This window comes from Lagenorhynchus albirostris, chromosome 16 (assembly GCF_949774975.1).
Source record: "Lagenorhynchus albirostris chromosome 16, mLagAlb1.1, whole genome shotgun sequence".
NCBI classification, from domain to species: Eukaryota; Metazoa; Chordata; class Mammalia; order Artiodactyla; family Delphinidae; genus Lagenorhynchus; species Lagenorhynchus albirostris.
The window spans coordinates 30,632,228-30,655,641 of NC_083110.1; the positions used below are offsets into that span (position 1 = coordinate 30,632,228).

Sequence of the window (23,414 nt, forward strand, 5' to 3'; positions counted from 1 at the left end):
GGTGGAGGAGCTGGGGAAGCTGTCAAGGCGACTCCCCTCTGCGAGGGAAAAACAGTCAGCAGCTGGGATTGATCACCCCAGGGCCATCCCCACCCCCCGCAGTGAGGCAAAGCCCATTAGTGTTTTCTTCTCATGGGGGGCAGGGCTGGCAGGGGGGAGCCGCAGCTGGAGACTGACGGGAAACAGATGTGGTAGGGGAGGGAGGGGAGGGGAAGTGGAGGGTTCTCAGGAGATGGATACCACACAGGTCAGAGCTCAGGGCGCAGTAGAAATAAAGCAACCCCTCTCCACCGTGGGGGTCAGGGAGAGTATGGGGGGACAGAGGTTCTGAGCCCCTCCTCTCAGCTCTTCAAAGGCTCCTGACTGCTGGGGAGCTCGGCAGGGCCACCACCCCCTCTGCCCTCAGCCCAGCTTGCCACTTCCCTGAGGGAGAAGAGCCCTGCGACAGGAGGTTGGGGGTGAGGCAAGGGGAGACCCGGTCCCAGGCCCCCCTGACTGGCTGAGTGACCTTGCTCAAGTCCCATCTCCTCTCTGGGCCTCAGTCTCCCCGCTGCACACAGTAGGTGCTCAACAAACAAGGGCTGAATGACGAGGAGAAGGAAAAGCAGAGCCACACACACTTGGAAGATTCTTCCTCACTGGGCCTGGGAGACTCTGATCCTGAGTGTGGAGACGGGGAGGTGACGGTCAGGGAGGCTGTGCTTGCACTGAGCTTCGCAGGATGGAGACGAAGCAGGAGAGGCCACTGCCAGCCTGGGGGACGGGGGTACGGCCCGGCATCAAGGAGGGGCTACGGCAATACAGGGGCGCGGCCAAGGAGGCTGGAACCACAGTGGAGAGTTGGGTCCTGGTGGACTTGGGTGCATGGCCTGGGCCCTGCCTCTCTGATTAGGTCACAGAGGTGTGAGAGTCGTAAGGACTGAGCCTCCCAGACCCTAGCACAGCCCCAAGCACCATACGTCTGAGCCACTGCAGGAACTGGCCCATTCCCAGCTCCCCTCCCCAGCCAGCCACCCTGACCTGCCCTTGCTGTTCCCCCTGCCCCCGCTTCCCCCAGGCCACTCATCTGTCCCCTCCAGGTTCCATGTTTTCCTCCAGCCCCAAACTTGATCCCTCTTCATGAGTTCCAGCTTCTCTACTGACCTTGGGTAAGTCACTTATGCCCTTTGCCTTAGTTTCCTCCTCTGTAAAATGGGGAGACAATAGAGCTGACCTCATGGGGTGGCTGAGAGGATGAAGGTATAAAATACGCAGAGGAGTGCCTGGCCGCCGCACACTGCTGTCACAATTTCCCCAATTCCTGCCAGTCTCCAGTGACTGAGACGCACCTGCAGCACCCCTCCTCTCTCCTGTGCTCGGAGCCCAGCCCAGCGCTTTGCTCCAGCCCGCCGGGTTCAGAGGGCGCGAGCTGGGACACCAACGGAGGCCTGCCTGGCCTCAGGGCCGGGCTCCAGACACAGGTGCAAGTTCAACGTCAAGGCACCACTTCCACCTGGGGGCCCTGGAAAGGCCACGTGGCTTCTCAGGACTGCACGTTCCCTCCCAGTGAACAGGACAGCCGGTCTGAGGGCAGAGCACACATGAAGGGTGTGCAGGGGCTCAGCAAACGGCACCCGGAGGGTGACCACACCTGCGACGCAGAAGAGGAGTTCTCCGAACGCCAGTTGCTAACCCTGTCTGATGGAATCCTGTCCCTTGGGTTGCAGAGGAAGCTGCTGGAAAGCCAGGCAGCCCCCTGACCTTCGTCTTCCTTCAGAGCCTGCACAGACCTGGCGAGCAGCCGTCAACAGTGTGTCCAACGAGAGAAAGTAGGAGCCCCTCTGACAGCACGGGCCACGCACAAGGGCCCTGGGGGAGCAGAGTTCACCGAGGGCGAGCGTGCTGACAGTCAGACATTTGGGGAGGTGCTTTTGAACTGGGGCTCCAGACCAGCTCAGGAATTGCCAGGAAGACTTCAGGGTCCAGGTGCCATGGCTCCTTCACACTGCCCGCCTTCAGCCCCAGCCCCGACATGCTCCTACCACACTCTGTGCATATCGCGTGCCCTGTGCCCAGCCACTGGGTCATCGAGCCTGTCTCGGCGCTCCAGGGCCTTGGTGTCTCCCTTGGTGCCATTAGGTTGTGGGCCAGGCCCCCTGCACTAAGGAGCCCCTTGTCCAGTGGGCTGCACGGCCAGCTTCCCATCTATTTGCCTGTGTGCGACAGTGTGGGTGATGGGAACCACGGAAACCCTTGGGGGCAGGAGGATGGAGAGTCTGCAAACAGAGGCAAAGGAGGCCTGCACGAGGGTCATAAAATCACAAAATGTTTCAACCACAAGAGTCCTCTTGGACAACTCCCAGATGCTCCTAGTAGGATAAAGACCAAATTCCATGCCATGGCCTCTGAGCCAGCCCAAGGCAGCCCGGCCCCTCCTTCCGCACTTTGCTTCACCCCTCAGCTCCTCCAGTGCTCGGCTGGGCCCTGTCCTCTCCACTCTGCACGTGCTGTTCCCTCACCAGAAGTGCACCCTCCCCTCTCTGCCACTCCCACCCCAGCCCCCTTCGTCTGCTGACCCTCCACTGCCCCTCGGAGCTCAGCCTGACGTCACTGCCCCGGCGGATCCTCCCCCATCCTCCTGCCTCCCTTTCCCTGTGGCCTCCTCTGCCGCACCCCCCCCCGCCCGCCCCCGCTCCTGCCATCCGCCTTGGTGACTCAGCTTACACAGGGAAGGCTCGCCCCACCCACGCTCCCCGTACCTCACCAGCAGTGACCGTGTCTCCCACCATCCCCTCAGCCAGAGCCTGGACTTGGCCTTCAGAAACCTGCTCTCTGTCCGGCTCTCGGGTCCCGCACTCCCCCCAGTCCTGGCCCCGCGTCTCCATCAGGGCCCCTCTGGCTTCCCTTCCCAGCCGTCCAGCTCACAGCCCAGGACCACACTCTTCCAACATCACACCTGACTCTTTGAACTCTTCCCTCTGAAACGCTCACCTGGCACACCTCTGCCCCCGAACCCCTGTAACACCATCTCTGGCCCACACCTGTGCAGTGAATACTACTGGCCAAGTCACAGAACCGGGCTGACGGCTTGGGTGACAGTTATGATCTCGAAGCTCCCCCTGGGCTGGCATGCTGCTTGCCAGTCCAGCTATGTTTCTCTAGTAGGTTCGCTTCCTCCCTTGTCCTTCCCCAAGCCCACCACACCCCTCCTCACTCTGACTTTTAGCTGAAAACCTCATGTCCCATTTCACTGAGAAAACAGAAGCCCTGGAAGTGAGGTCCCCCTTCTCTGCCCCAGCAAACCCACGACCCTCCCCAATCATCCCCCACCTCCCTCCCTCCCGGGCTGATGATAAGGCATCTCCCTCTGGTCCCCTTATCATCAGCCTTTTGCTTTCTTCTGGGTCATTCTCATTTGCCTATAATGTGCTCCAGGCTCTCCCATCTTCAGAACACCCATCTCAACGCCACCGTCCCTACTCTAGCTACTGTCCCATTCCTCTGCTTCTCTCCACAATCAATGCCCTTTGCAAAAGTGGACAGTGAAGGTATTTCCTCTGCGGCCTGGCCCAGGGAACCTCCACCACCATGGACACTGCCCTGGCCAACAGATCCGCTGTGAATTAACATCTCCCCTCCGCCTCATGTCCGACCTAAAGGGCATCGGCTTCAGTGGTTCTCAGAGCTTGGTGGCAGCTCAAAAAGTCCTCCAGGTAAAAGTGATGCCCTCCAAAGTTTCGGGACCACCTCCATATTACCAAACCTCCAGGGCCCTTCTCCATGGTCATTACACCCGACATCTCAGCGCAAGCCACCACCTGTGCCGCCACCCTCCCACCCCCGGGACTCCACGCTCCTCGGTCCCCCTCCTCGCTGGACGCTTCTCCTCCATCTGACCTCCGAATGCTGCGATTCCACAACACATGGTCTGGGGAATCCCTTCGCTACTTTACCCACATTCTGCAGGCAATCTCATCATTCCCTAAATACCTTTAGGCCAATGGTACCCAATGCCCAGTGAACCACCTTGACTTCTCATACGAGCTTCAGAATAACAAACCCAACTGCCCTCTTGACGTCTCGACCTGGATTTTCAGGAACATCTCAAATGTAGCATGTATTAGAGATCTCTTGCCTTTATCTAGAACACCTCTGTCCCATCCCAACTGCCCCCAGCCCAGGCTGCCCACCTTGGTAACGACCACCTCCATCCACTCAGGAGCTCAAGCCAGAGTGTGATTGTTCTCATTCCTGGATTCCTGGCCCCCCCTCACCTTTCACATCCGACCCCGTGATGCTCTGTGTTGGACCCAAATCCAGAAACACCACCTTAGTTCAGACCTCCTTCGGTTCGCCCGGGACTACGGCCATGGCTTTCCTGCTGGTCTCCCCAGTCTCCCAGCCCCTCTAGGCCAGTCTCTACACACAACCAAAGCAATCATCTCAAAATGAAGCCGAAAGCCCTGTTGCTGGGGGCTTCCTTGTAGGGCCCCCCGAATTCCTCTGGTGACTGCTCCATTTAGCTCTCCCGTATCTCCCACTCCACTCTCCTGTTCCTTCACTGAGCTTTCAGCCTTGAGCATCTCCAGTCCAACAGTCTCAGGGCATTAGCACTTGCTGTACCCTCTTCCCAGGATGACCATCCTCCCTCTGGTGACAGGTCTAGCTTCCTCCCCTGCTTCAGGCCCCAGAGTAAATGCCGCCTCCTCTCTGCAGCCTGCAGTAAGTGAGTGCTGCCTGGGACGAGCTGCCTCAACCCCCTCCCAGCAGGGCAGGCCGGCCCTTGGCCACCAGCCCCGTTGCACAGTATCTGGCACCCAGTATCCACCTTGTACACATGCGCCAACTGGGCGAAGAACCAACAAAATGCACTTTTCTACAGCATCCCGCCGCCTGCGTATCCCTCTTTGTGTCACGGTTGCAGTTCGTTACTTTCAAAATTCACTGGGGTCTGTGGTCTCAGGGTCTTCGTACAGTTGCCCTTTTATCTTCCTTCCCTTCCTGGAGAAACAAGCCCTCTCCCCCCCACTTCCTATGAGACAAGGAAAGAGAGGGCTAACTTGGATAGAGCTGGTCCCATCCCCATCGTCTGAGGCTCAGTAAGGGAAAAGCTCCCCCTCCCCTGGTCCTTCGGCCTCACCTGCTCCCGCTCCCCCGCCCCTCGCCCGGCTCACCTGCTTGTGTGGGTACACGTTGATGTGGCACTTGATGCACTCCTGCCCCATATTGGCCCAGGAGTTCCCACTCATCCATTTTCTCTTGCACTTGGGACACTTGTACTCGCCAAAGCAGCGCTTTTTGCCCTGGTACGGGGTCAGACCCTCGCCTTTGGGGCGTGCCTAGAGGACAGGAAGCAAACACAGGGATTAGGATCCAACAGGCCAAAATGATGCCCCACAGGGGTCCTCATGGTTTCCCGCTTCAGCCTTCATGCCCTGTGTCCCCATGTGCCAGATACCTTTTGTCCTCAGTCCAGAGAACACCAGAGTCACCCTCAGAGCGCACATGGGAATCCCAAGGCTGGGAGACTCGTGTGGGGACAGAGAACAGAGGAGGTGGTGAGTGGCGCACATCTCTTTTAGATTTAAGGGAGCAAAGTCCTCGATGGTGGCTAGGAACTACTCCCTTAACTCTGCCGTCATGAAGGGGCAGCTGGTGGTCACATGACCTCACACAGGTGCTCTCTGGCCCTGGGTGGTGTGGTTTAAATGGCTACTGAAGAGACAACGCAGGCAGAATACAACCTTGTAAGCAGCGAAAGTGTGTCTCCCCTCGCCCCTGCTCCCAGCCATCTACTGCCTTACCTGGTGGCTATCTGAATTTCCTTTAGACCCCCCCAAAGATGGGCTCTCCATTTACAAACATATACACCATATACATACGTACGTGCAATCTTTCTTTTCCCTCACTCGTATGGAGACAGATTATATACTTGGTTCTACATCTTCCCTTTTCACTTAATCATATATCTCAGACATATATATAATATTTTCCACCAGATCAGTATAAACAGAGCTGCTGTATTGTGTTTGAGGGTTGCACACTATTCAAATCTATGCAAGGTTCGTAGTGCTTTCCCATCACTACTGCAAATGTCTAGATTGTTTCCACTCTTCTATTACAAGCAATGCTACTATGAATATCTTTGCATATATGTGTGTATGTACATATATAATTTTGCACAGGTGACAGTACATTTGTTGAATAAATTCCTAGAAGTGAAATTGCTGGGTTGATGGGTATGTACAATTATCATTTTTAAAGATGACAATTGCCACTGCCCGCCTCCACGCTTCCAGCTGCAGGTGTACCAACTTAATGTCCCGTCTCCTCCCTAACAGAGTTTTCATTTTTGACAACCTAAGAGGTAGAAAATCTTCTCAGAGTAGCTTTGACTTGTACGACATGTATTATGAGCAAGTGAGAATTTTTTTTTTTTAAATATGTTGTCTTCTGCCATTAAAAAAAAAATTTATTTATTTATGGCTGTGTTGGGTCTTCGTTTCTGTGCATGGGCTTTCTCTAGTTGTGGCAAGCGGGGGCCACTCTTCATCGAGGTGCGCGGGCCCCTCACTATTGCGGCCTCTGTTGTTGCGGAGCACAGGCTCCAGACACGCAGGCTCACTAATTGTGGCTCACAGGCCCAGGTGCTCCGTGGCATGTGGGATCTTCCCAGACCAGGGCTCGAACCCGTGTCCCCTGCACTGGCAGGCAGATTCTCAACCACTGCGCCACCAGGGAAGCCCAAGAGAGAATTTTTTGCATTTAAGAACCACTTGTGTTTCCTTTGTGAACTGTTAGTTCATATACTTCGTGATTTTTTTTTTTTTCTGCTGGGGTTTGGTATTTTTCTTGTTGATCTGTAACTGCACTTTATATATTAAAGAAACTGGCTCTCTCCTATATGGTATTTTTTTTTAAAGCAGGTTTATTGAGATATGGTTCACGTACCCGACATTTCACCTATTTAAGGTGTACAGTTCAGTGGGTTTTAGTATATTCACAGAGTTATACAACCATCACTACAGTCTAATTTTAGAACATTTTTCATTACTCCCCCAAAGAAATTCTGTATTCATTAACAATCACTCACCATCCAACCCCCCACTTCCTCACCATACCCAGCCCCAGGCAACCACTAATTTACTTTCTCTTTCTATAGATTTCCCTACTCTTGACATCTCATACAATAATTGCCCTTTTGTGTCCGGCTTCTTTCACTCACTGTAGTGTTTTTAATGTTCATCCACATTGCAGCATGTATCAGTATGTCATTCCTTTTTGGTGCCAAATAATATCCCATTATATGGTCGTGCCGTATTTTATTTACTCATTCATCAGAGGAAAGACACTGGGTTGTTTCTAATTTTTGGCTATTATGAATCATGCTGCTATGAACATTCATGTACAAGCTGCCTAGTGTTTTAGAAAGTTGAATTTGTTGCCCCATTATTTGAAAGTGCGAGATTTCACATAGAAATATGACCACATTGGTCCAGAATCCTTGCTGGTGATCAGCTGAGGTTAAGGAGTGGCCACCCCATCAGACCGACTGCAATGCGTTCTCCGTGTCACCTCTGTTCCGACCAACTGCGCCCTGCATCATGTCACCTGCTTAGCACTCACAGGATTTGAGTTTGAGGCCGGCTTAAATGCAGGCACTACACTGTGACTATCAGTCATTCCTAGCCTGGCATCCTGAGCATTGCCTGGGAGCTCATTAGAAATGCAGAATCTCAGGCCCCATCTTCGATCCACTGAATCAGAATCTGCATTTTCACAGGAGCCCCAGAGAATTCGTACGCTATTAAGTTTAAGAAGTACTGGTCTACGAGATGGTCTGTTTCCATAGTAATGTTTCCCTGGGTATTTGCCTGTTTCTGAAGTAGTGTATAAAGGTTAAGAACACCAGACTCTGGATTCAAATCCTAGCTCTGTGATCCTGGGCGAGTCACTTCACAAGACTAATGATAGGAACTACCACGAAAGACTGTTCTGAGGATTAAGTGAGGTAAAACACTTAGAACAATGCCTGGCAAATCGAACAGGAGTATTAATTATTATTATTTAATAATATAGAACAATAGCAGTATATAAAATAATAATTTCTTCCTTCAGTAATCATGTCTTTCTTGCCCAGCCGCCATTACCACCACTTGGTGACAGCCTACCAGAATTACAGACAAAACCCCAGAAATGGACGTACGTTCTGAATGTGTAAATCTAAACTTAGTGACAACGACGCCGTGCTGGTCTTCTGGGCCCACTGCCTAATGTCTTTTGGATCGTTATTGGCCTTCCTGGAAGCCATGATATCCTGGGGAGAAGACCGAGCTCCAAGGCAGGGCTGGCTCTCGGCACTGGTCAGGTCCATGAGAGAGGCTAGTTATGCCAAGGGGAGCACTCGGCGTGCAGCCAGGGCCCAGGGTCCAGTCAATTTGCAGTAGACAGGCCACCTATGACTCTGAAGCACTTCGAGTTGTGTTGGTCTCAGGATACGGGGTGTGCAGTGACCCAACCACTTCTGGTGGCACGTTTTTCTACCTGGTGCCTGGTACCCACAACTTACACAGCCTCCGTTCTGCAGTAATCCCAAAATAAAGTACTAGATGAACTCAGTTTCCTGGTCCCTGTTCTTAAAGGCACTTACATTTTAAAGGGGAACAAGGGACAGGCATGCGGTGCCTCACTAATGGTAGGATTTGAGACTTCTTGGTTGAAGTGGGAAATGTGGGGGCCATCACCAGCCAGACCCACTCTGGGCTCTGGTTCTGCAGGCTTCTTGGTTCAGAGACTGATGGGACTTGGCACCTGGCCTCACACAGCCGGGTCCAAGGGCAGGGGTCAAGGCATCTCGGGACACTCAGTAGAGTGAAGGGTGAGGATTGGGGCAAGACTGACAATTCAGTTCCCCAAAAGTTTCTGCTTCAGAAATGAACAGGAAGGAAAGGTACACAAATAAAAAGACACAGCATGTGCAGCAAAGGGAGAAGCAGGGAGGTGAGAGAAGAGCAAGGGGGTGAGTCGGAACGCATCACCACACCATGTAATTAGAAACCTGGACATTCTGGAGGCTTCCATCAAGGACTGGGAGCTTCTGGGCAGGGACAGGGGCTCCAGGCTCCTGCAGTATCAAACATCTTCAGCGCACCATTCCCACACTGCTGTCAGGCCAGGCACTGGGAGGGCCCAGCTCTGACACCCCCCCACATGATACGTGGCTCAGATCTTAGACTTCAGGGCCAGATGCCAGTGGTGGCATGCTACCTCTGCCTGTGACTATGTGGGGGACCTTCAGCAAGCTATGCAACCTCTTTGTGACTTGGTTTCCACAGGAACCCAGGATGATGGTAACGGGCCAGCTTTCCCAGCGCTGTTGGAGGGATTTGATGCATTCACGCAGATGAAGGTCTTAGCTCGGTGGGTGGACACTGCAAGTGCTCAGTAACCATCAGTGATTTCAGTAGCGTTCGCTTCTGGGGCTTGTGCAGGGAGAGGGAGCAGATGTGTTCCAGGTGATACAGAGGCTGGGGCTGAGACCAATGGGCATAAAACCGTAAGAGGAAAGTCCCAAAGATGGGAGGGAAGCCTGAGTAGAGGGTGGGCTCACCACCCCTGTGTTGCCGGGGGGTGGGGGGTGGCAAGTAAAATAAGAACAGCATTAGGTGTCTTCACCTTCTGGAATCCTCAGGGGGAGCCATAAAGGTAGAGGAAGGCTGTGGAAGCTCTGGGGATGCTGCTGGCAGAGGACAAAGGGAAGAGTGAAGAGAACAGACTTTTATGAAGGACCACCTGTGAGCTAGGCTTTGTGCTACAGCTCCACGGCCTGTCAGGCTCCCATTCAACTCTCCCCATAACCCTGTGGGGCAGGGAGTACCATCACCCACTTAACAGATGGTGAAACTGAGGCACGGGGAAGGGGAAGCACTTGCCAAAGAGTTTCCAGTATGTGAGGGGCAGGAGGCCAGGCCCAGCAGGCTTTTCCACAAGGCTACGCCCTTTCTGTCTGTCACCCCCAAGTGTGTCCCCACCATGAAGCTGAGGCCTGTGCTCAGGAGAAGAAATCCCCCCAGGCCCCAGGGCCTCCAGCTCAGCCTAGCCCAGTGGCTTTGCCCTCCTACGGGTCAGAGGGGAGAGATGCCTGTGGGGCAGGGGCAGAGAGGCAGTGGATGGAGGGAGGGCAGGCCAGCAGGCAGCTCTGGGCAGCGAGCAGCAGCTTCCCGGAAGGGCTCAGTCCCATCATTCTTACGCTTACAGACAAGAGCAGGGCCAAAGGGAGTAGGAATTTTTGACAGAAAGAAGGCTTCTCTGCCCCCCCACACTTTCCCCCTGCCTCTCCTCCCAGAAAGGCATGGCCTCTTCTCATAAACGTCAGCATGAAGCAGACAGTGACTACCAATGGCCCTGCAGGGACCACTGCCCATCCCGACTGGGAAGCAGGCCAGGCCTGACCAGGCTCTCCTGACCCGGGTCCCTGCCACACACCCCTCTGGGAAATCACATCTGCCAGGAGCTCAGGCAAAGCTCAGTGGGGCTCAGAAACCAGCCCTCTTAGTACAGACAGGCCCTCTGGGGACCAAAGAGGCCAGGGAACTTGCTCAAGGACACATAGCAAATCAGGGACTGAGCTGAGACGAGGGATCAGGTCCTCTGACCTCCAGATCAGGCTAGAATCACCATGGAGGGGAGCCTGGGAAGTGAGAGATGGTGGCTGGCATGGTGGTGGGAAGGAGGACTTGTGCCAGGGAGTAACCAGGGCAAAGCTGGGCAGGGAGTGGAAGGAGACATCCGGGCAAGCTAGCAGCTTGGGGAGAGATGTAGAGGATGCTGACACCACCTGGGCACTTTTTCAGGATGGCGCAGTGCTTTCTTCCCAAAGGCTCATGAGATTTCTTGTGGCTGGACGCTAGGTAGTGAGCTCCCTTTCACTAGGGGTATGCAAGCAGAGACTGGGTGAACAACTATCAGGGACATTGCCAAAGGGACTTTTGCCCTGGTCAGACAATTGGACCAGGTAACTCTGAGGGCACTTCAGCTCTGTAATCCTCCCAACTCTTGTTGCTGGTGAAGGCCAACCAGGCAGGTGTGGAGAGGGAACACTCAGACACTGCTGGGGGTGGGCTTGAACAAGTACATTTCCTACTGCATTTCTATAGTGCAACTTGGTAAAGGTTTCAAACTTTAAAAGTTCCATTCCTTCCCTCCCAGCAAATCTATATCTGGGCGACCATCCTAAGGAAATAAAAGATCAGAGGTGCAGACCACAGGGATGTTCAAGGATATCCATCACAGCACTGTTTATGACAGCGACAGGGTGGAAAAAAACTAACGCCTTGGTTCCCTAAATGACGTTACACCCATTGGACAAATGACAACAAAGCCATTGAAATATTTATGAGGTTTTTAAAAAAGCGTTTGGGAAAACATTTTAAAAAGAAAGCAGGATAAGCGATTGAATATAGACTGCTCTCAGAGTAAAACTGTAAAAAGGAAAAATGTGCAAGGAAAGGGCCGGCAGGAGATCAGTCAGAAGTGTTCAGAGGTTGCCTCCAGGAAACAGGATGCTCTGCTCTAATTAATGAATTGTCTTGAACGAGTAGGTATGACTTTGATGGAGAAAATTATGATGGTCCATCAGCCGACTCCCTGGCCTGCAGGCCCCTCCTGCCCACAAGGGGGAGCCCTGTGCTTTTCCAAGGTGGTGGGAACCAGACAGAGATGGCAGCTCTGTCCATACTTGTCCCCTGGGGCCTGGGTGCCAGGCAATGGCCAACCTCTGGCTGCTGGTTCTGTTGGACCACATTCATGTCCGTAGAGCTGCCCTCCCCACCCCCCCGGCCATGGAGTGGACTTCCCACCCCCTGGATCCCATTTGCTCCCTCAATTTTGAGGACAGCTGGAAGTATCCACACCTATCACATGACATAAGAGTCTGGCTGGTCACTGTGCCCATCAATTTCCCTGCCCCTGCTTCCTGAAGTCCCACCAGTAGTGAGTCAGGCTTCAGAGTGAAGTTTGTTTTCCTCTTGGCCCCTTTAAGACTGTCTTTTTTTAAATTTTTTATTTATTTATTTATTTGGTTGCGTTGGGTCTTCGTTGCTGCGCGCGGGCTTTCTCTAGTTGCAGCGAGCGGGGGCTACTCTTCATTGTGGTGCGCGGGCTTCTCATTGCAGTGGCTTCTCTTGTTGCGGAGCTTGGGCTCTAGGTGTGTGGGCTTCAGTAGTTGTGGCATGTGGGCTCAGTAGTTGTGGCACGTGGGCTCTAGAGCGCAGGCTCAGTAGCTGTGGCGTACAGACTTAGTTGCTCCACGGCAGGTGGGATTGGGATCTTCCTGGTCCAGGGACTGAACCTGTGTCCCCTGCATTGGCAGGTAGATTCTTAACCACTGCACCACCAGGGCAGTCCCTAGACTGAGTCTTTTTTGCAGGGAGATGACATTGTCATCTTTGGTAGCTTGAAGGAGAGCATCCCAGGGACGCTGGCCCAGGAGGGGGCAGTGAGGTGGGGTGCTGAGGACCTGAGGCCACGCCTTGTGCATCATGGCTCCACACTGGCTTCTGCCCCAGGACACATGGCCTCTGCTCTCTGGATCACGGTTTTGGCTATGGGCCCCAGCTGCAGGCCTCAGCCCCAGCCCCGGCCACACCACCTCTGCCTGCCTGCGCCCGGCCAAGCTCTGGGACACAGTACTAGCCATACTCATTGGGTGTCTTGTCAGAGCCAGACCCCCTTTGTACCATCACCTTATGAGTCAAGTATGCTTAGTCTCAGGTTTCAGATGAGAACACCGAGGCATGAAGAGGTTAAGTAACTCACCCAAGGCTATACTATCAGCAGGCGGTAGAGTCTGGACTTGAACCCAGGCCGCTGACTCAAGCCCATCCTCTCAATTGCCCCGCAGTGTGCGAAGACGATATTAAGATGAGGAACCCATCCAGCCAGGATGGTGAGAAACAGGAAAGTGTTGCTACTGTCACAGACCCTGGCATGCTGGGTGGCCCAGGGGGCATCCCTTCCCCTCTCTGGGCCTCAGTTTCCCCATCTCTCGAATGAGCGTGGCACTGACCACTGGGCAGGCTCACTTTCCTCCCTGAGGCCCATAGGACAGCCTGGCAGCCGCCCTCATGCTCCCACTCTGCCAGGGAACGCTAGGCTGACCCCACAGTGCGCCCAGCTGAGAGGCACTGGCCGAGCCAAGGGAAGCAAGGGAGGAAACAAGGAACAGACGGGCTCCTTGCTGGATCCCTGTGCCCCCTGTCTGCATGCTCTCCTGTGGCCAGGCGGCCGAGGTTATCCTGGCCTAGAGTCGAGAGGGAAAGAGCCCTGGGTTTGAGATGCCCTTTCCATAGATGAAGACACAGAGAATGAAGGGCCCAGGACTCTTTGTGCGTCCCTGCTGGCCCTTCCTGGAAGGCCCAAGAGGGTTCTGGGGACCCTTTCTAAGGGCTGGGGGCTCTCCCCGGAGGAGGCAATGCCCCTCTCCCAGAGTCTCCTCTCTTGAGCCCCCCTTCCTCAGGCCCACAGGTACCCCCCTTGCCCTCCGTGCTGTGTCTCCCCTCAAGCCTGGACCCATGGGGAGTAAACAGGGGCTGCGGTCAGAGGCCGGGGCTCAGCCCTGGCTCTCCCAGGCCCAACCTGGAACTTCATCTGCCGAGTGTAGGAGCTGGGGCGCTAACATTTCATGAGCACCTACTGTGGGCCAGTCACTTGCCAACCTGTCACTCCAAAGCTCTTCCATTCTATGCGAGAGCAAACAGAGGCCCAGAGAGGCCAAGCAAACTGTGCAGGGCCCCACAGCCGTGGAGCCAAGACTTGAACCCGGTCCGCTGACACCACAGCAACACCCCCCCACCTCATGCACAACCGCTCCTGAAATGGTTGTGGGAAAATGAGAGAACAAGCCTGCTCCTAGGACCACGACTCCACCTCTGAGCTCCGACCCTTGGCTACCACTGCAATTATTCATTCATTCAACTAACATTTATTGAGCACCCGCTCTGCCCCAGGCTCTGTGGAACATTCCAGGAATATGGAAATAAGCAAGACAGATGAGGAATGCTCTCACAGTCTGGGGCCTTCCAAAGGGATCAGCCCTGTGTGACCCTTTCACCAAGCGTGGTCCACACCTGTCACAGACACCCTCGGACACACATTTTCAGGCTCCGGCCCAAGTCAGACTCACACCTGCAGAAACACTCTTGGCCCCACGTCCTCAGGCAGAGGCTGCCCTTCACCCAGTCCTCCTAGGTGACAGGCATGGGGCCAATGCAGGACACGTGAAGTGATCTCTAATCCATGCAACAGCCCTATGAAATCAGCACTCTGAACCCTACTGACAGATGAGGAAACTGAGGCTGGGGACAGGGGTAGCACTTGCCCAAAGTCACAGAATCAGTAAGCGGTGGGGCCCGCATTGGAGCCAGGATCCGGGCTTAAGCCTGTTCAGTGCCCGGACCCATGCTTCTCTTTCCCCTGCGCCCTGTGACACTGCTTTAGCCGCCCTCCAAAGACCTCCACACTCACGTGTCCACACACATGGCCCGGGGAGGTGGGCAGGAGGGCTGCTTCAGCCTCTGCAGCCTGGTCCCGGCAGCTGCGGGCTCGGCGGAGGCCCCAGAGGAAGCAGGCGATCAGAGGGACAGGTGGGCTGGACCCCGTGGCCTGCAGGCTGCTGGGAGGGAGGAAGGACGCGGCAAGAGGTCCCCCTGGGTTTCCTCCGGAGTCTCAAGGGCCCCCTTGTCTGAGCACAGGCGTCCTGGCCCCCTCCCCCAGGCCCCCTCCCCTTTTCTGGGTTCCTGCCGCAGCCCAGCATGAGCCCAGAAGGCCCAGCCTCCTCATTGCCCCCCACCCCCACCCCCGCCCCGGCCCCGGCCCATTCCCAGCCCAAAGCCACCGCAAAAATGCCATCCTGATTCCACAACACTAGGGTTTGTCCAAGTTCAGGGGAACAATGACGCTTTCACAGTGCCAGGAAAAGGTCTCAGGAAAACCCTGGGGAGGGGGCATGGAGTGGAAGTGTGGAGACAGGGAAAGGGCTGAGATGGAGAGGAGAAGACAGGGGGAGGCTGGGAGGCAGGGGCAGAGCAGTCAGGAGTCCGGGGTAGGGAGCCAGGAGACTGAGAAGACGGGAGGGCAGGCGGGGGGGAGGAGTGACAGACGAGGGGAGAGAGGAAGCGGGAAACGAACCAAAAGGGACGGAGAAAACAGATACAGGAGGGACGCCCCGACAGAGGCCAAGAAGCCCCTCCAGGACCCAGAGCGGTGTGGAGGCCCCTGGCACCCCACAGGCCTCTGGGCACTGTGCCCCTAGGAGCCCCACCACCACCACAGGAACCCCTCTCTCCGAATCCCACCCCAAGGCCAGGCAATTGGAATTGCTCTGAGGCAAAACTTTTTGGAAAGCAGAGACTTTGTAATCACATGAACAGCCACTCCCTAAGCTATCTGCTTCCTGCTTCTGGCTTTCCTCCATTAGCAAACCGCACGGATCAGAGCTCAGGGGCGGGAAGGGAAGGGGGGGGGGCCGTCCAAAGGGGTGGAAAACATCCGAATCAGAGCGATTGCAAAAGGCCTGGGTTTTCCTCCCCTCCTGTGACTGAGGAGGGAGACAGCTATTGCTCGTCCTGCCACCGCCACAGGGAGTGGATGTGGTGGACGGAAGACCTGCAACCACCGTGCGGTTGGCCGAGAGCTGGATGCAGCCCTGAAAACCATTTGTTCTCCTGAGCGGGTTCCCGGGTCCCTGCTCATCCCTGTTTGGGTGGCCTGTTCACCCAGCAAACCCTTTCTTCCGACTGTGCTTCCTCCCCAGCCGTGGCCACAGCCCGGGTCCAGCCAGGCTGAGTCACCCCCAGGTACTTTAATGGCCAGGCTCCCCAGACTTAGGTAAAACACTCAAGGCTTTCGGACCCTTCCCCAGCTGACCTCACCTTCATCGTTGCTGCTCCCTCCTACAAAACTCGTGCTCCAACAAAGACAACAAAACCATTTCCTGCGAAGGACACGCCCCGCTCTGCCCCCATGCCTTGGCTTTTGCTGTTACCTCCGCCCCGAACATTTCTCCACCCGGTGAACGCTCATGTATCCAGGGCCAAGCTCCAAGGCCACCCCCTCCGGCCTCCCCCATCCCAGACAGGGTTAACTGCCCTCCTCGGGGTGCTCACGCCACTCTGAGTCCCAGGCTCGAGCGCTAGCTGACAGCCCTCCCACTGCCTCCCCCAGAGAAGGCGCTGGCTCCCCACACTCCCAGGGGACTTTGTGGTCGGCACCACTCGCTCGGCTGTGGGTCATGTCCCGCCCTGACCCGGCCTCCAGCATGCCAGAGATTTCATCCTGAATGTAAAGAACTTTTGGAAACTGCTGTTTCCTCGGTCTTGTTTCCCAGTAGTCTCTGAGTGTGCTAGGGCCACGCAGGGCCCTCCACATCTCCTCGGGGCACCCTGGGTGGGGCTCAGAGCACATCGACAGCTGGAGGGGACAGTGGTATGGGCAGTGCCGGTGATGGGTGAGGTGTGTGGGCCGGCGTCGGGGTCACGCAAGCAGGAGGTGGCAATGCTGGGGCTGGCTCACTCCGAGGACGCTCCTGCTGGGCTGCGCTGAGCACCCTGGAGGGCCGCCTCAGGCCACCAGCGCCATTTCCACAGACTGTCTGGTCCCTGGCTCTGTGTCTGAGGCCATCCCTGGTGAGGCCTGGCCAGACATGACCCGGCTGGACGTGGCTGTAACCAGCCCAGCTCCATCTGGCTAGAGGGAGGCTCTGCACCAGTCCTGGGGGCAGAGCTGGGGGCAGGAAGGCGGTGGGTAAGCCTACAGTGATGCTTTGGGTGTGAGGGTCACAGCCCTGGGAGGAGAGGACAGGGGAACTCAGCTCAAAAATAGCGATGGGGGAAGGGTGTGGAGGGTGGCCAAGCGCCAGAACAGAAATCTGATCTGTCCTGGCTGATGAAACGCTGAAGTCGGCAGTTTGGGGCCACTCTGGCAGGAGCTGGGGCTGAGGCTCCCACGGCTGCCTGGTGAGAAGCTGCAGGCCCAGCTTCCAGCCTCGGCTCTGTCCTCACATCCATTGCTCCTCTCCCTGGGCCTCCATCTCCTCCTCGGCTCACAGCGGGTAGGAAGGGAAGCATGCTGTCCACCTCTGAGAACTTTCACCAGGTGAGTGTTGGAGTTTGAGACACTTAGGAGATGGCGACAGCCACAGGCGGGAACCGCCCGTGGGGAGTGTCCACTGAGCGCCGCGCCGGCCATGCGCCTGACTTGTAGGTGGCTTCATCGTGACCCTGTTTCCAGATGAGGCAACAGAGGCCCAGAGAGGTTAAGTCACCTGTCCAAGGTCACAAAGCAAGTCAGCGGCAGGCCTTTGATCCCAGTCTACCTGGCTGTCATCCAGTTCCCTCGCTGCCGAGTGAGGGTCAGAAGGCTGTGGACTGGGTTCAAGGTCGTCTGTGGCAAGTGTAATTGGGCAGAGCAGGGGTTAAGAGGCTCCTGGAGGCCAGCCCAGGCGTCTGCCCGCTTTTACCATGGTTCCACGGTGTTGGCCGGTCCTGAAACTCAGAGAACGGGCCTTGGGGAGGAGGGTGCACATGGCTGTAAATGCACGTGTGTTTGTGTGTGTACAGGCATACGTGTACCTCTCACGGTCACTGCAGGGCAGCAGACCATGGCACAAATCTACCCGTGCTCTCCCCTTCAGGGTTGGGGCCTGGCAAAGGAAGAGCCGCCCTTCTGCGACTTTTCTAGGGGGTCACGGCGAGGAAGCCAGGCACTTCCCACCCACACAGCCCAGGCTGCAGTCGACCTTGTTTTTTCACCCAGGGGCAGGAAAAGTGTGCAAAACCATCTCTCCCCCACCGTCTCCAAGAGCAGGGGTGCTCAGCACAGCAGGCTCTGTAGCAGTCAGGAGGACGGAGCTGCGCTGTACAGCCCCAAATGGTCCAATACCCTCCCTGGGCACGGCTGCAAAACCCTTACAGCTCCTGCCACGTGCAGTGCTACCTTCACCAGCCATTCCACCCTCCCTACAACCCCTACAGATGAGGAATCCAAGGCACAGAGAGGTTGGGAGATTTGCCTGAGGTCACACAGCCGGGAAGCAGCAGAGCTGGGATGCAAACCCAGGTCCGGCTCACTCCCACAGCACCACAGCACCTCTGCTATGGTCCCCAGCTCCGACCTTCCGGGGTGTCCTCGCCCTTGTCTGTGGGCAGCCCCCCGTAACAATAAAACTGCTCATGTGCCGAGGAGGGAGGGGAGGGGAATGTGCCCATTACGGGGGGGGGCCGGCTGGTGGTACTCGTTCTCACACCACCTCTGCACGCCAGTCCCACTAACTGGCATACCTCATCTCCCAACAAAATCCCGTGGAAGCTGCACTTCCCCCTGGAAGCCTTCCTTGACTGCTCCTGCTTGCAGGGACCACTCTGTTCTCGGCCCCCTCTGCGGCTCATCCCGTGCACTCTGTGCCCACTATACTCCTGTGAGGGGAAGCAGTGCACACGTGCCCCTTTGTCAGGGTTCTGAGGCAGCTCCTTTAAAGTGCTGACGGTGGTGTGAGCCAGGCAGGCACGGGACCTGCCCTCATGGAGCGTTTGTCCCAGAAGAGCTCTGGTGTGGGAGCTGGGCTGACCAAGCTATGTGCTATCTGTCTCATTTAATCAGCCCAGTAACCCCACCACACACAGTATAGCAATATCCATCCATTTTCCTTACCAGGAAACCAAGGCTCACTTCCAAAGCCACAGAGCTGCGAAGTCCACATTCCATCTTTCTGACTCCAGATGCCCGAGCTCTTAATTCTGGAGCACAGGTTATTACTCACACTTGAGCGTGCATCAGAACCATCTGCGGGGATCGTTATCACACGGGCTGCTGGCCCCATCCCTAGAGCTCTGGAATCAGCAGGTCTGGGGTGGGCATAAGAATCTGCATTTCTACAAGTTCCTGAGTGACGCTGAGGCTGCTGGCCCAGGGACCCACTTTGGGAACAACTGCCTTAGGAGATGCTGATAACAGTCTGTTAAAGCAGGAGTGTCAGTCACCTACTGTCTTTCCCACACTGCCCCCTTCCCTCATGCCCATTCTACAGCCCAGGAAACAGAGGCACAGAGAAGGCAAGTAACTAGCCCAAGCCACACAGGAAGATAGGGTCGGAGCTGGGAATGGAGCCCAGGGCTCCTCACCCCAGCAACTGGTCTGGACGCAGGACAGTGAGGCTGCTAGGCTTAGCAGGACAACGGCCCAAGGTGAGGAGGAGAGCCATCCCTTTAAAAGTGGAACTGGTGGTGGAGGTGGTGGTGGGGTGCTGGGGGAGGGCTGGCCTGGCTCTCCTGGCCCAGCCCCAAGCCTGTGACTCCTCAGCATCTGGAAAGCATCACAAGGAACAATGGAGGGAGCAGGGGGCCTGGCTGCTCGGGGGGTCTGGCCCCCGACTGTTCAGGAAAGCAAAGGAACTGGGGCCCTGCAGCCCTCTGCCGCACACACATCCCCCACCGCTGTTTGCTTTGGCCCCGGCACACATAGATCCCAAGGGGCCCAGCTGTCAGGAAAAGCCAGCCCCGGAACTACAGACCTGGGGGCCGGTGGCCAGGTTGGGTGCCCAGGCAAGGAGTCAGGAGGCACCGGCCAGCCCAGCTCCCGCTCAGTGGGCAAGACTCCTGTATTACGGTGGCTCCCCGGGCCTCGGTTTCCCCCCAGGAAGCTCAGGTACCACCCCGCCTGGGCTGGCTGCTTACCATGTACCGGCACGGATCTGACCAGCTCGGCGCCTTGGCCCACGTTGCCCCCAGGGGCCCGCTTGTCCTCTGCAGGCCAGTGGGGGCCAAGCAGCCAGCCGTGGAGTGGGGAAGAGACGGGGACAGTTACTGGGTGCCTTTACCCCGCCTGCCACCAGCTCTTCCACTCACGCCCTCAGCACATATGCACTGAGCACCCACTATCTATGGGGCACCAGAGCAGAGCGGTTAACAAGACAGATGTAATGCCGGACCCCACGAGCTTACAGTCAGGTGGGAAAGGAAAAACGCCAAGTATCTCATTCAAATAATTATAGCCATGATGAAAGCTATGAAGGAATGGGATGCTACGACAGAGACGACTGACAGGGATCCCGTCTTCAGAGAGGAAAACACTACTGTGGGGTCTGTCCCAGCCTCCAACGTTTCACAACTTAAACTGTAAGGTGGGTGTGTCTTTATTTTTAATTTTTATACAAATTTTAAAGGTTACTTTCCATTTACAACTATTACAAAATATTGGCTATATTTCCCAAGTGGTACATTACATCCTTGAGCCTATCTTACACCCGGTAGTTTGTACCTTCCACCCCACAACCCTATTTTGGCCCTCCCCCCACACTGATAACCACCCGTTTGTTCTATCTGCAAGTCTGCTTCTTTCCTGTTATATTTACCAGCGTGTTGTATTTTTTAGATTCCACACATAAGTGATATCATACTGTATTTGTCTTTCTCTGTCTGACTTATTTCACTTAGCATAATGTCCTCCAAGTCCATCCATGTCGCTGCAAATGGCAAAATTTCATTCTTATGAAATGGCTGAGTAGTATTCCATTGTACGTATATGTGTGTGTGTGTGTGTGTGTATAAAACCATATCTTCTTTATCCACTCATCTGTGGATGGGCACTTAGGTTGCTTCCATACCTTGGCAATTGTAAATAGTGCTGCTATGAACATTGGGGTGCATGTATCTTTTCGAATTAGTGTTTTTGCTTTTTTTCAGGTATATACCCAGGAGAGAAACTGCTGGGTCATATATCAATAATAACTCTTGTTTTAGTTTTTTTGAGAAAACCCCATACTGTCTTCCACAGTGGCTGCACCAATTTACATTCTAAGGTGGGTGTTTCTTAACACACCCCACCCCTACCCCAGCCCCAGCATGCCGCCACCAATGTGCTCTGTGACGTGGGACAAGCCCCTTCGCGGCCTGGGTCTCAGTTTCCCCATCTGTCAATGAGAACATGACGGGAAAGGCAAATACTTCATCTTGCGTGTCCAATTACTTGCTATCGGAGTGCTTTGTTAAGAAAGATGCTGTAGCAGCATCCTAGCTCGATAGGCAAGAATAATGTAATTTTGGTGCTATCTGCCTTGACATGGCCGTGGGCTGGGGGTGACGGACACACAGGACTTGTGTTGGCATTCCAGGCCTAGGCGATCCCCTAAGATCCTTCCTGTGCGAATGTTCCACGAGCAGACAGCACACAGGCTGAAGAAGCAGACAGTGGTTGAGTTTGGCGTGGCATGAGCCTTGGCTTGCCCTAAGGCAGAAATCACTGCTTCCTTCCACCTCTGGGCCTGTAACAGATGCTAGTCTAGCCCCGCCGGTGCCACATGGTTTCAGAAACACTCCTCTTCCAGCCAGCCTTCCTGGCAGACATCCCCCTGGGTCGCAGTTTGCCCCCTGTACTTTGTGCATCTCTGTAGGAAGCACTGAGGTACCCCACTCAGTCTGTGAGCCTGTTGCCTTCTCCCAGGCCCCTCCCCAGGGACAGAGACCATGTAGGATTCCGCTCTCATCCTCAGGCCCAGCGTGGGTCTGGCGCAGAGCAGGGAGCCTCTGGGGAGGAGGTAAAGGACAAAGTGATCATTTTGGACATGACCATCATCCTGAAATAAGTAGCTAGAGGAGAAAGTCAGGAGGGCTGGGGAGGCATGGGGAGGGGGGCAGGCAGCAGGCTGGTGACTTCCTGAACAAGCATGCCGCCGATGTTCCTGGTCCTCAGTGTGGCTATTGTCCCTGCCGGTCCGGAGAGCGGGCTCAATAGGGCCTCTGTCCCTCCTCGGGCAGGCTGGCCGGCTCAGTGGCGTCCCACCCGGGCAGCTGGGAGGCAAGGGCCGACACTTCCTGTCCCTGCCGCCGAGTGTTCCGAGGGGCAGTGAGAGGGGAGGGGGACCCTCGAGACAAGCACCCATCTATGTCCCCCAGGGGAGGGCTGCCCAGCTGGGGGAGGAGGCGGGAGAAGGGAGAGCGGAGCTGGGGATGTGCTCACCCCTCTGCCTCATCCCTTCTCCTCCCAACCAGCGCTGCCTCTGAGCCGGAGCCATCAGGGGAGCCACTCTGGCGCCCCTGCTGTTGCTCAGACAGGCCAAGCACATCCTCGCCTCATCTCAGGGCCTTTGCTCTTACTGTCCCCTCGGCCAGGAGTGCCCTTCCCCCAGATCTCTCCGCATTGTTCGTTCCCTGCTTCATCTATCTCTATTCAAGTTGCTGCTGCCTCAGGGAGACTGTCCCAAACAAGCCTTCTGAACACAACCTAACACCACAGCGCACCCATCTGCATCTGCGTCTTTACCGTAGGTCGTCCCACACCGCGTGAGCTGTGTTCTTCCCTTGTCTTTCCTGTTCACTATGGACTGTCCCCGGTGCCTGGGGCAGTGCCTGGCACACCGTAGGTGCTCCACAAAGACATGCTAAATGAACAGATAAAAGTAACACACTTGAACATCCATGTACACACCGAGAGATGTGCTCTGGGAGAGCAGAGCCCTGTGTGTCGGGGGCATGTGGCCAGGGTGGCTGGGGAGGAGGCCCCGGGAAGTACAGGAAGAGCCAGGTGAAGATAAAGCAGACAGGGATCCACGTGGACCGGGCAGCTTGCACAAAGGGCTGGGATGGCAGGAAGCGTGGAGGGCTTAAGGGTTAGAGGCCCGCGGAGGCCAGCCCACACCGGCCCTGGGACCACGCTGCCGAGCTGGATTTTAGCGTGGGAGTCAAGGGAAGTCAGGGAAAGATTTAAAATCAGCGGTGGCAAGGTCAGCCTGGCGTTTCAAGAGGTCTCTGGCTGCGTTTAGAGAATGGATTGAATGGGAGGAGGGGCACATGGAACATGAGGACACTTGGGGGCTGCAGCCACATGGCTAGTGAGAGGCGATGGTATGGTCTGGGGAGGGGTGGCAGAGAGGAGAAAGGTGCAGGGACTCCAAAGACAGACAGGAGGTACCATCCACAGGACTTGGGGTGGCCCTGGGGGAGGGCGAGCCAGGGGTCAAGCCTCAGCCCTCCTGCCTGGCTGTGAGGGCTGGGCCAGGGTCCCCCCCTCTGCTGGTGACAGCCCTGGCTCTAACTGGGGGAGGGCAGGGCAGGGGGAGGTGATGGACGGAAGGAGGACTGGGCAGCAGGCAGCAGCGATGGATGGGACAGCCTCGTCATAACTACCTGCCCAGCTCCTTCCCAGGGCCCTGCCCTCAGAAGTCAGGAGTTGCCCATAAACCTGTCACCTGAGCCTGTACAAGCGGCCCCCCGGGGGAGGGGCCACCACAGGTCTGCTGTGGAGGGGGAGCCAGATACCCTGGTGTGGTGCTGCAATTACACACACACACACACACACACACACACACACACACTCCCCTGCAGGTGAGCAAAAGGTTCTCATTACAGGAAGGAGCAAGCTAGAAATGCCAAGGTTCAAGGCTTGCC

At 55.9% G+C, this 23,414-nt stretch overlaps 1 protein-coding gene and 1 long non-coding RNA gene across 4 annotated transcripts in view; one reads left to right on the forward strand and one right to left on the reverse strand.

Moving 5' to 3' along the window:
- Window positions 1–23,414, reverse strand: part of ZCCHC24 (zinc finger CCHC-type containing 24) — a 60,428-nt gene that overhangs the window by 6,992 nt on the left and 30,022 nt on the right. The window contains exons 3-4 of one of the 3 annotated variants that reach the window (XM_060126866.1): window positions 5,154–5,318; window positions 2,742–4,980 (exon numbers count right to left, since the gene is read on the reverse strand). In XM_060126866.1, coding sequence (XP_059982849.1) covers window positions 4,939–4,980; window positions 5,154–5,318 — 207 coding nt within the window. In that variant the 3' untranslated portion in view covers window positions 2,742–4,938. Of the gene's footprint in view, window positions 1–2,741; window positions 5,012–5,153; window positions 5,319–23,414 lie in introns of those variants that run through there. The other 2 variants (XM_060126865.1, XM_060126864.1) reach the window with 2 other exon arrangements.
- On the forward strand, window positions 16,972–20,963 carry LOC132507057 (uncharacterized). The gene is made up of 3 exons (XR_009536034.1): window positions 16,972–17,130; window positions 20,024–20,152; window positions 20,715–20,963. It is a non-coding gene; the product is annotated as an uncharacterized LOC132507057 (long non-coding RNA).